The 13,296-nt window shown below is 34.6% G+C and overlaps 1 protein-coding gene across 5 annotated transcripts in view; it reads right to left on the bottom strand.

Moving 5' to 3' along the window:
* Positions 1-13,296, bottom strand: part of B4galt6 (beta-1,4-galactosyltransferase 6) — a 69,526-nt gene that overhangs the window by 13,715 nt on the left and 42,515 nt on the right. For 3 of the 5 annotated variants that reach the window (XM_010619705.3, XM_010619706.3, XM_010619707.3), the window contains 2 exons: positions 12,859-12,983; positions 6,533-6,649 (listed from right to left, as the gene is read on the bottom strand). In XM_010619705.3, the coding sequence (XP_010618007.1) occupies positions 6,533-6,649; positions 12,859-12,983 (242 nt within the window). The remainder of the gene's footprint in view (positions 1-6,532; positions 6,650-12,858; positions 12,984-13,296) is intronic. The other 2 variants (XM_033757471.1, XM_033757472.1) reach the window with 1 other exon arrangement.

Raw genomic sequence — 13,296 nt, 5'->3', positions numbered from 1 at the left:
ACTGCAAAAGAGAAACATAAATCCCAGCAGTCTTTTTTGTAGAAGCTGACAGATTAATGTAACAGAGAGACCAGAAGTAGACGTGTACATAAGTACATGACATTTATTTATGCTAATATATTTTTTGTCCTTATGTATGCTAACTCATTTTCAACAAAGGTGCCACTTAGGAAAGATGATCTTTTTGATAAATGATGGCGGAAAAAATAGCCATAAGCAAAAAAATGAAACTTTAGCCTTACCCAACATCATAAATAAAAATTAACTAACAATAATTAGCCTACGAACTTCAGGAAGAAAACATTAAGAAAATCCTAAAGAAAAATTTCTCATTCAAAAATCATAATATAAAATATCAATAAATTGGACTTCATTAAAATTAAAAGCTTTTACTTTTCAAGACATGGACAAGAAAATAAAAGGCAAACCACAGATTGAAGGTTAATGTTTGTAAAACTTGTATCTTAACAAAAGATTCATATATTTATATCTAGAAATATTCATACAACTCAGTAAGAAAATCCCACTAAAAATAGGAAAGAGATTTGAACAGAATATTTCCAAGTAATATACATATCAAAAAAGCATTCAAAAAGATGATCAACATCATAAATCATGAAAGAAATACAAATTTAAACTGCGGAGAGATAGTACTACACATCCTCTAACCATGCCACGTATTGATAATAACAAAGTAATCAGAAGTAAGAATAGCTACATAAGTATGAAAGTGCTATGTACCATGCAAGTATGAAATGACAGGAGTAAGACTGGTATAAGGTGGCACAAAGACCTGGTCTTCAAATGTATTGTAATCAGAAGTAAGAATAGCTACATAAGTATGAAAGTGCTATGTGCCATGCAAGTATGAAATGACAGGAGTAAGACTGGTATAAGGTGGCACAAAGACCTGGTCTTCAAATATATCATATTGTTTCTAGGTTTCTGAAACATCACTTCATCCATGTTCAAAAAGAATGAAGATAACTAAATTTTTCCAATACACTTAAAATCACAGCCTTTAAATAAAAACACATTATAAAATCCATGGTCACTTCAATTCTATTTAAGGAAGTATGATTTCCTCAGTTTTGATAATATCTGTTTAAAACAAACAGCATGAACTTTTTTGGTTTTGCCAATATTTGTTCACTCTACTCCATTTCTGGCTGCTTCTATTTCTAGTTTCTTTTATTCTCTGAAAAGTTTTGTCCTTTTGTTTGTTTATTCTTTGTAAAAGAAAAAAATTTTTTTTTGTCTGTGACAAGTACTCTGTGTAACATTTGAGCCATTTTTTTTTCCTAGTACTGGGAATCGAACTCAGGACCCTGCACTTATAAGGTAGGCACAATGCCACTGAGCTAAATCCCCAGCACGTGGCCATTCTTTTACAATCATAATAAACAGCATATTAATCATTGTCATTCTCTAATTATTGTTACAAATTTTTCTTTTTTCAGAAGAGTGTTTTTATATTTTCTTTATGAATACCTAATTGTATTACATTAAATTTTTTTAAAAATCACAAAATCTCAGGTTTGGAAGAGATCTTAATCATAAGATGATTTAGTAGTACTCTGTGTAACATGGTTTCTTCAACCTCCAACCCAGACTGACGTACCTTGCAAAATTATCTTTAAAAACTGATGATGAAATAAAATATTTCCATTATAAAGAATACAATTCATGACCACCAAATCATCACTCCAAAGAGTTGTGAAGTACATTCTAAAAAAACACAAGGAAGACAATTCCCAAAAGAATGGATCCCAAAAGAATGAACCCACTAAGTGAGGCAAGCAATTGAACAGAAGGGAAAGAAAAGGAATCAACAACAGGAAAATAATACAACGTCAAGGACACTGCATCAGTTATAACCATCAATGTGAATGGTCTCAATTCACTAATCAAAAGAAACAGACTGTCAGAATGGATCAAGAAACAAGATCCATCAGTCTGCTACATACAAGAAACACATTTAAATAAAAAGGAAACTCACAGACTGAAACTCAAAGGATGGATAAAAATACTCCACTAGGCAGGAACCTGGAAAAAGCAAGGGTGGCTAATCTATTTTCATATAAAGTGGACTTCAAGCCAAGACTGATCAGAAGAGACAAAGAAGGTCACTACATACTTGTTAAAAGGAACAATCCAAAGGGAAGAGATAACAATCATAAATATATACGTATAGGCCAGGGATCTAGCTCAGTAGCACAGTACCTGCCTGGTAAGCACGAGGTCCTGAGTTTGATTCCCAGTACCCCCCGCCAAAAAATATATGTGCATTAAATACCAGCACGCTCAACTACAGAATACAAATACCAATGAATATGAAAAAATCAAATAAGCACTAATATAATTGTAATAGGAGATCTCAATACTCCACTGTCACAAATAGACAAATCAACTAGACAAAAAAATCAACACAGAAATATCAGAGCTGAACCAAACCATTGAACAAATGGACTTAGCAGATATCTACAGAGTGTTCTACCCAGCAACAAAAGAATACACATTCTTCTTAGCAGCACACAGGATTTTCTCCAAAACAGACCATACACTAATTCATAGAACATACTTAAGTAAATGCAAAGGAAGTAAAATTATCCCATGAATATTATCAGATCATAGGGCAATGAAACTGGAAATCAATGGCCAAAGAAATCAAAATCACTACATAAATACAGGGAAATTAAATAAAAAATTCCTGTCACAGATGAAATGTAGAAAGAAATCAGACAGTTTCTACAGTTAAACAAAAATTTTAATACAACATATCAGAACTTACAGATGCAATTAAAGCAATCCAGTGAGGGAAATATATAGTGGCGAATTTCCACATTTAAAAAAAAAAAACAAAACAGAGTAAGCTGAAATAAACGACATAATTTTGAACTTCAAGCTTCTAGAAAAAGATCACGTTTAACCCAAACCTTATAAAAGGAAATTATAAAGAGCAGAAGTTAATGCAATTGAGACTCAGAAAATACAAAGACTCCAAGAATCAAAGAGTTGTTTTTTGAAAGATTAACTACAACAGTCAAACCCTTAGCCAACCTTATCAAGAAAGAAAGAAAAGACTCAAATTCACACAATTAGGAATGAAAAGAGTGAGATCACAACAGATCCTACAGAAATCCAAAAGATCATTAGTACCTACTTTGAGAACCCGTACCTGCAATAAGATAGAAAATTCAGAAGGAATGGAGAGATTCCTAGACACATGAATTAACAAGGTAACTCAAGAAGATACAAAAACTAAATAACTCAAGCTGGGAATGGTGGCACCAAGCTTGTAATCCCAGCACTCTGGAGGCTGAGGCAGGAGGATCACTGTGGGTTTGAGACCAGACTGGGCTACATAGCTCCAGGTCAATCTCAACTCCATAGTGAAACCCTATCTCAGAAAACCAAAACCAAAAAACCAAAAAACAAACAAACAAACAAAAACTAAATAACCCAGTATCAATCATTGAAATGAATAAAAAAACTACCAACAAAGAAAAGCTCAGTTCATGAAAGATTCACTGCTGAATTCTATAAGAACTTTGGAGAAGATCTAATGCCATTACTCCTCAAACTCTTTAATAAAATGGAAAAGGAAGCAATTCTCCCCAGTCATTCTAGGAAGCCATCATTATCCTGATATCAAAACCAGAGAAGGATACAATCAAAAAAGAGAACTACAGGCCAATCTCTTTATTGAACATAAATACACAAATACTCAGTAAGACACTGGCAAACACAATGCAGTAATTCATCAAGAAGATCATACACCATGACCAAGTAGGATTCATCCTAAAGGTGCAAGGATGGTTCATCATATACAAATCAATAAATGTAATATACAACATTTAACAACCAAGGGAAAAAAACCACACACAATCATCTCAACAGATTCAGTAAAAGCATTTGACAAAGTCCAACACCCATTTATAAAACCCTACAGAAAATTGGACAGGGTCTTTATCTCATCTGTTAAATGCCAACTATGACAGACTAACAGCCAACATCATACTAAATGGTCAAAACTGACAGTTTTCACTCTAAAATCAAGAACAAGGCAAGGATACCTACTATACCACTCCTATTCGACATAGTTCTGGAAACATTAGCCAGAGCACTTAAGACAAAAGAAAGAAAAAGAAGATGGACAGGAAAGGAAGAACTTATCATTGTTTGTGGATGAAATGATACTTTAACACAGAAGACCCCAAAAACTTCACCTGAAGAGTACTAGAATAACCAAATTCAATAGCAAAGCAGGATACAAAATCAACACTCAAAAATCTATAGCATTCCTGTACATGAATAACAAACTCACTGAGAGATAAATTAAGGAAACAACACCTTTCCCAATATAGCATCAAGAAAAATAAGGAAGCTAAAGATGTTTACATTAAAAACTAAACTACTCTGAAAAAGGAGATCAAAGAGGATAACAGAAAATTGAAAGATATCCCTTGTTCTTAGGTAGGATTAACAGAGTGAAAATGGCTTTAATTACAAAACTGTTAAACAGATTTAATACACTCCTAATCCAAATACCAATAGCATATCTCACAGAACTAGAGAAACAATCCTAAAATTCATTTGGAACCAGAACAGACCTAGAACCAAAAGCAATTCTGGGCAACAAGGGCATCACAATTCCCAACCTGAAATTACACTATAAATCAATCATGAGAAAAAGAGTTGGGGGGGTTACCTCAGTCCTGAGTTTTATTTCTGATACCCCCTCAAAAAACCAAAAATAAAAAAAATAAAAAACCAGCACAGTACTGGCAAAACAAACAAACAAACAAACAAACAAACCCAGAAACAAGGATCAGTAGAACAGAAGACACAGAAACAACTCCAAACACACTCATCCACCTTATCTTTGACAAAGGTGCCAGACACCTTCACTGGATAAAAGATAGCCTCTTTAATAAATAATGCTGGGAAAGTGGCTTTCCACATGCTGAAGATTAAACTAGACTCATATCTTTCACCATGCACTAAACTAAAATCAAAATGGATCAAAGATCTAAATATAAAAACAAAAAACAATCTTCTGGAATACAGAATATGTAAAACTCTTAAAGACACAGGTGTAGACAAAGGCTTTATGAACAAATCCCTGATCACACAGGAAATATTACAGTGGTAGATTATTACTGAGAATCTACCACTGGGTCACATAATATTTAAAAGCTTTTGTACAGAAAAAAAAAAAAAACAACAACAAAGTAAAGAGACAACCCACAGAATGGGAAATAATTTTTCCTAGCTACTCCTCAAAGGACTAATATCTAGAATATATATAAAGAGCTCAAGAAAATCATGCCAGGTGTAGTGGTCAATGCCTGTAATGCCAGCACTCAGGAGGCTGAGGCAAGAGGATTGCCAGGAGTTTGAGGCCAGCATGGGCTACATAGTGAGTTCAAGGTCAGCCTGAACTACACAGGGAGACCGTATCTAAAAAAAAAAAAAAAAAAAAAAAAAAATCAGATGTCCCAAATTCGAAGATCTAATTTAAAAAATGGGCATATGAAATGAACAGACATTTCTCAGATGAACAAGTGAAGTAGAAACAGCAAATAAACACACACACACAAAAGTTCAATATCCCTTGTTGTTCAAGAAAAGCAAATCAAAACTGAGATGCCATCTCACTCCAGAAAGCACGACTATCATCAAGAAATCAACCAGTAACAAATGCTGGTGAGGCTATGGGGAAAAAGGAAATCGTCTCCACTGTCAGTGGGAGTGTAGACTGGTGCCACCACCACAAGAATCAGTATGAAGATACCTCAAAAAACTAAACTAGAGGTTTCACTTGACCCAGATATTCCCCTTCTTGTTATCTTCCCAATAGAGTTACAAGAATCCGACCACAGTGATACATGCACATCCATGTTTAAAGGAGCACGATTTGTAATAGCTAATCTTGGAAATAGACCAGATGCCCATCAACAGATGAACAGATAAAGAAGATGTGAAATTATATACAACAGAGTACTACTTTGTCATAAAGAAGGATAAACTTGATTCATGTATAGGTAAAATGGATGCACCTTGAAATTATGAGTCGGATGGCAGTATAAGAGGCTAAATGGTTCCAAATAGCCTACATTACAAAATAAGCGACTTCTCAATTAAATGAAACTTTATTGAGGTTTTCAGGAATAAATAAAATCATAAGCCTAATGAAAGCATAAAATGGAACAAGTCAAAGGAATACTTCATCCTATGAGATAAATATCAGCTATATTAATTACTAAAATCTAAATTTGATCATCTAATGTTTTAAGTGTCATTAAAATATATCAAGGCTACCATAAAGTCAAATGTGATTGTCAACTCATTTGACAAAATTACAATTATTACAAGAAAATTATTAAAAGAAAATTACAAGCTCAATCCAAAAAATAATTTCATTCAACTATAAAATCAATAATTACCTGCTTAATCTTACCACTTTTAATCAAGCCATATATAAGAGCTTAAGTTCTGTAATACTGGCCATTTGGAAAAATATGCTCACCTGTTCAATGACATAAAAGGCAAATTCCAGCCGCTGTTTCTGGAGCATAGGAATCAGGTGCAAGAAAAAAATTGGAAGATGTTCATGGCGATTACGGAAAGGAATGAGAACTGCCACCTTTAAAACAAAACAGTCACATTTATAAATATATAGGGCAGCAAATTCTAGAGGTAAAGATAAAATCTAATTCTTGGAAACATGTGATAGCTTTGACATCATCCCCTTATGAATTTTCCAGCAATGATGCAACAGCAAATGCACACAGATGTGGCCCTTGCCTTCCTGCGAAACTGGGGAGATGCATACAGGTGCTGAAAGTAGTTCTAAGGATTATGGTCTTTGCCCTACAAACAGCACAAGGAATCATTTAAGATATTAGGAGTGATAAATCAGACTGTACACACTACTAGAACAGATTGGAAAAAAACAAAAACAGACTCAGGGAGCAGTTTTAGGAAATGAATGCAATAGAGCAGAGGTAATCACACATGGAACTAAGGTAAGGAAGAAAAGAAGAGAGGAACATGAATTTTCAAAACAGGAAGAGATAAACAGGATTTGGCTATGAACTGAATGTGAGGAGTGAGGAACAGGGATGTGGTAAGAATAACTTTTAGGTTTTAGAGCTGATAATAACTAACAACTTTCAGCCATAGCCTACTAAAATAACTTGATCACATATATTACTGTGAAATATACATTAAGTTTAATATTATATTAATGTATTTTTCCACTTAATCAAAATGTACAATTAACTTTTTGATACATTTTGTAAATTTATCTCATGGTTATGTTAAATTGTTTAACAAAAAGATCAGAGTACAGTAAAAAAAGAAATTTGTCCTTTATAAACCAAAGAAATTTATACTCATCCCCAAAAGCAAAGGAAAACAACAACCATGCATATGGAAATGAAAATAGTTTCTCAGTGCATCACTTTCTTCTAATATAAAATCAAAGGGAACCAGGTTGACTGATTAATAGCCTAGCATGTGTAAGGCCTAAATTCAACCCCAGCACTGCCAAAACAAAACAAAACAAAACTGGAACTCAAGACTAAACAACACCATCTTTATAAACTGTGTTAGCACAATATGGGAATAAGTGAATAAATTAACTGTTCCTTTCTTAAATTCTGTGTTTCCTAAAAATTCCCATAGAGTTTGGTTCTTATTATTATGTCTCTGAAAAATATCTCTAGGCCAGATAAGCCATGTGAGAATATTTAGATATTAAAAGTAGAACCACTTTTCAATTTAAAATCCAAAAAGTTGTGTTTTCTTTTTAAGTGACATGTGATAATTGTACATATCTATGGGGTACAGTGTCAAACTGTCATTTATAATATAAGGTAGGTCTCCTTACAATTCAGGTTTTGCTCTTGAAAGAGCTAAAATGTTTTCTAAGGTACTCTTCTTTTTTAATTCCTGGGCTAAGGTGGCCTTATTATAATTGTGAATTTTTAAGTAAAATTTGAAATTAAGACAAATAAGTGAAACGATATCTAAAATATCTGTCATTCTATGTACTAGATTTTTAAATCAAATTTAAACTGTTTTTAACTGAAAATTATGTAACAACACTATGATTAAAATTTACCTATATGAAATAAATTTTACTCATGAATGAATAAATGTAAATAATTGAGAATACATAAGATTGGGACTTAACTGTACTTGTAAAATCAGGATATAACATCATATATTATCCAAAAAAAACCCAAAAATCAGTAGCACTAGGACTGCAGGGAGGCTCAATGATAGAGTACTTAGCATGTGTAAGGTCTTAGACTTAATACCCAGCCTTCCCTCCAAAAAGAAAAATAGTAACATTTACCTACATGTTTGACACTACCAGAATCACAGACAGAATAAAAATTTAAGCTATTAGGAGTTTTATTTAAAAAGAAGATAAAATATGGTAATATCATTTAGTAAAACAGAAGGTGTCTAAACTGAACTGACACTATCCACTTTTCTTTCATGCTGAGATCAAATACAATGAGACAATGGCTGCTATGAGCCCGATGGACAATGCTAACCTAATATCCAAGACTCTGGTCTTTATCCCTGCATGTGCTCTTGCTAGCAGGCTTCAGTATGGTTGGCACAGTCAAGGAATTACTAAATCAATACAGCTGCCAAGCCAGTTCGTTCAGAGGCCTCTAGACTTATTCTTAATATCAGAAACTGCTATGAAAAGTAAAAGATGAGTTTTGTGGTAGTATATGACCCTGCCAGGTGCCTTATTTGAAATCATGATAACTTCTACCAAAAAAAAGATCAAGGTTGGCATTCCTGGTTTTGCCTCTGGCCAGAAGCTGGCCATATACGATATACTGTAAATGCACTGCAATAGCAGTTAAAGCAAGCTGGGCTGGATGGTGCACACCTGTAATACCAGCATGCTGGGAGGCTTAGGCAAAAGGATAGTAAGTTTGAGCCCAGCTTGGGCAACTCAGCAACTTAGCCAGACACTATCTCAAAATAAAACATAAATGGCTGACTGGGAATACAGCTGAGGGCCAAGGCCCTGGGATCAATCCCAACTGTATATGTGCACACGTGCGCACATGCACACATACACAAAGAAATAAAGGCAAATTATACTTAAGGGAAGAAGCTATCATATAGCTTTGAGGTCCATATTAAAGATTATATTAATTAAATACAATTTAACATTGGAGATATGAGGGTAAACAAAGGCAAAGCAGTAATCTTTAATAAAGTAACCTCTTCAATGAAGTATTTAAAATGTTAAAAGCAGTTTCTTTAAACCTTAGAAGGAAAATGAGAATAAGAGAAAGAAATCACCAGTGTCTTGGCAAATCCAAGTAAGTTAAACTGACATTTTAAGAGAAAATAAATGCTCAAACTGTAATGAGATGCTACCACAGATTGGCAATGATATACCTATAAAGCAAAACTTTTTTATTAAAATAAAGCTAGGACTGGGGATTTAGCTCAGTAGCAAGCACAACGTCCTGAGTTCAATCCCCAATACTACAAAAAATAAAATAAAGCTAGATAATTATTTTAAAATTTCATATGCCATGCCCCTTATAGCTGTGGAAAGATATTCTCCATAGTCCATAATTCACACTGTCTAGAAAAAGAAGACCTCAGCATTCTCTGACCATTTACTTTGAGGCCTAATGGCTTCGTTTAAGGATATGCTTTCTTCTCTGCACCCTCATTTGCTGAGCGAGTCGCTATCCTGTTGATACCGCTCCAGTGGAGATGAACAACTGGCCTTTATCTTCCTGAACCCTCTGCATCACCTCTTGTTCAAGTAAAATTATCCCATTCGGTTTGCTCCCACTTCAGAACCACTAAACTTACTGAATTTATCCACCTATTTTTTTTTCTTTGCTTATTTTTTACTCCAAGTGCAACTGGAAGATGAGAAGGCAAGAAAAATGTTTACCACATAAATTTCCTCCACCAAGTTTTCGTCCCACTTCCAAACTTCAAGCACAACACCAGCTATGTGTCCCTAAATGACACACCTTATAGATGTAGTTAGTTCAAAGCCTACCTAGCTATTTGCACTGAGCTAGGTTGAGGGAAGTGGAAGCTAGCACACTCTTGTTCTCTAATTGTTCCTAATCACAGGAGCAATGAGAAAACTGGACACATTTGATAAAAAAGGAAGGTTCTTGTTCCTTCCCATTCTGAGAGTCAGAATGTATGAGGACTGCACTCAAGAATTTGCATAGTTATCAAATACCTCAAGTAGTTCTGACAGAGATGGCTCAGGTCCATCTCTGAAGGACCATGGCTAGAAGTTTAACTCCAGGCCTCTGAGTAAATAACAGCACCAAGCAGCCACCTGGTTCTTTGCACCTGTCGATGCCAGACCAGTTGTTCAAGTCACCCACCCAAATCCTAAATAGCAAGGTGATGACAAGGTAAATGTGTTGTTCTTAATTACCTGAAAAGCATCACCATCTTCCTCTTCCACTCTACCCTTCAAAAATAAGCCTGCCTTCACAAAATGTCTAACCTGTGCAGAAATCTTCACAAATCTTCACTCTCAGCGACATCAGCATCTGCAGATATCACTAGGTAATTACCCTTAAGTTGGTTTTAAAAAGAGCCTTCAGGGCAACCCACTTTCCAGTCCCCCTTCTGTCTTAGGCAGAAGCTTTCTTTCTCCCAATAAATTTTTCCTACTCTTGAAAAAAAAAAAAAAAAAAAAGCCAGACATGGTGGCTCACGCCTGTACTCCCAGCACTCGGTAGGCTGAGGCAGGAAGATTGCTGTGAGTTCGAGACCAACCTGGGCTACACAGTGAGTTCCAGGGCAGTCTGAACTACACAGTGAGACCCTGTCTCAAAAAAAAATAAAAAAATAAAAAAGGCTTAAATATTAAGAATCAAGTTAACATCAGATATTTAATATAGATTTAGTTATTTGCTTCACTTTCTCTCATAATGTATTGTAATATTAGAATGAGACATTACTAAGATGTGAATAAGAAGTGAAGGGTAAGGGAAGGAATTCTTCAATTAAATATGGCCAAGTACTGCTCACCTTTGAAGGATTCTAAAATTCCCCTCACATCTTTAGCAGTTTCATAGTTTAGAACTAAAGACTGTACTTAGAGAAAGGTTTGCTAAAAACCAAAATAAGAGTGTATCATATAGTACCTACATAAAGCAAGCTAATTTTTAGAGCCCCAAGGTAGTTTGTTTCCAGAAACTGCTTTAAGTACTATAATCTACTACGTAACAGGGAGTTTGCAGACCACCACTATCTCTATAAGGAGGAACTACTACTCTGAAATACTCCAGGAAAATTAGAAGAAAACATCAAATTTTAATCTATCTGACATAACACTGACTTCAAGAAAAAGGACAAGAACACTTGCTTTCCTTTCCCAAATTATTCTGCTAATCTGATACAGAGCACACATCCATGGGGGTATACTGTATATCCCACTTATATCTACCTCCCTGTGACCTTATGGTCTTTGTGACTGAGTTTTCTGTCTTCCATTAGCAATCAACATACACAGTCATCACTAAAGTAATAAAATAATTGACTGGCCTAGGACATTTTTTAAAGTGAAAGTTCGTGTAAATTGAATCATATTTCATACAGATACAAATATGAGGAAATTCAATTAAAAATATGAAAGGATTCATTTATTAAGTAAACTTGAACTGGGAAATAGCCTAAGACAATTATAGAGTATTTTGCTTAAACTTGCACTGAAATTCATTTCAGCAGTTTATAACCTGTATGAGAAAGCTGAACATTTACTTAATAATCTAGAACAAAGCCAAAAAGACATTTATTAGTCTCAAAGTCAATTCAATACAATTATGTTTAGTGCTTACCTTACACAAAACAATTGTCCTGCATCAGGGACACAGACATTAATTATACACATCCCTAAACACAAAGTGTTCAAGGTCAATGAAATTAGAGGATCCTTTCCATGAGTTTAATATCATACAATTCTCCTTTCTACCAGTTATTTTTGGGGGTACTAACATACAAATATTTTTTAATGTTTTCAAAGAGATACCAAAGACTGCTTTCAAATTAAGGTTACATCATAATCCTTTAGGACATAACATTTGATTCAATCACAAGTACCGATTCTTATTCAAACTTAACAGTATATGAATGCATGCTTATTAATCAATTTCATAGTATTGACAGTAGCTGTTTAAACAAGTTTTCAAGATTTTTAGAGAAAAGGCAGACCTACCTCCGTAATTTTTCAGACATTAAATACAATTCTGACATATCAAAAGCCTACATTGTTTTCTGAAACACAAGAGCCCAAGTCCTCCTCTCAATACACACAATAACTTCTGCATGATGGTTTTAGAATCACTGCTTCTGAGAAACAGAGCTTGACAGTCCCAGTGAAATAGACTCCTCTGAAAAGCAGGATAGCGACATCTTCCCAGTGAGCTCTCAGTTTCAGAGATATGTGGGGCCATGCCTGCAGGTTGGCAGTTACTAGACTCCTGCAGCAGGCAAAGGACGCATGGTCTTTTTTCCAAACAGAACTGATCCAAAAGAAATCTATTTTCCAAGTAAAACTCAAGTCATATACTTCTCACCAGGAACTCCAAGACACTGAACACATATGCACACACTTGCATATGCACAGGTACATTTCATCTTCACAAGTAACACTACTCAGTCACTCTGGAACCGTAAATAACAATGCATTAAACACAAAAATTTTGATGTCTTAAATTTACCAAATCATAATGAGTATTTCACTCTATACTTTGAATCAAGCACTGTTTTTGTCAAATGCATAGCCATAGTCACATTACTTATGAAAAAAAACTGCCTCACCTTCCACCTGGGTTTACAGTCTTTAGGCCTCCAGTGACCTCCTGGATCAATATCTAAGTCCTTGGAGAAAAGCTGATGTACTTCATCAAAACTGACTTCACTTACATTGACATTGAGGAATCCTCCTATAAGTCAAAAATGTGGAGAATTGTTTTAATATTTTGTGCCTCAAAGATGTATAAAGGACAAACAACTTTCAGGAGGGTGATGGCAGAGTCTAGTTACCAAAGAGTAGAGTTCATTCCTACCATCACCACATACTTATTATTATTAACACTTTTTACTTTTACATAATAGTTATGGTCATCCTACTACATTTGGTAAATCTGCCAAAGAAAAATCAAGTTCTGGGCCAGGGATTTAGCTCAGTGGTTCTGTTGCCTGCCTTGCAAGCAAGTTTGATCCCTGGTACCAAAAAAAAAAAAAAAAAAAAAAAAA

Source organism: Fukomys damarensis, unplaced genomic scaffold, assembly GCF_012274545.1.
Source record: "Fukomys damarensis isolate Sample0158 unplaced genomic scaffold, DMR_v1.0_HiC HiC_scaffold_30, whole genome shotgun sequence".
In the NCBI taxonomy this organism is placed as follows: domain Eukaryota; kingdom Metazoa; phylum Chordata; class Mammalia; order Rodentia; family Bathyergidae; genus Fukomys; species Fukomys damarensis.
Note: the sequence above shows the minus strand (reverse complement) of the source record. Positions and strands in the feature narration are given on the sequence as shown.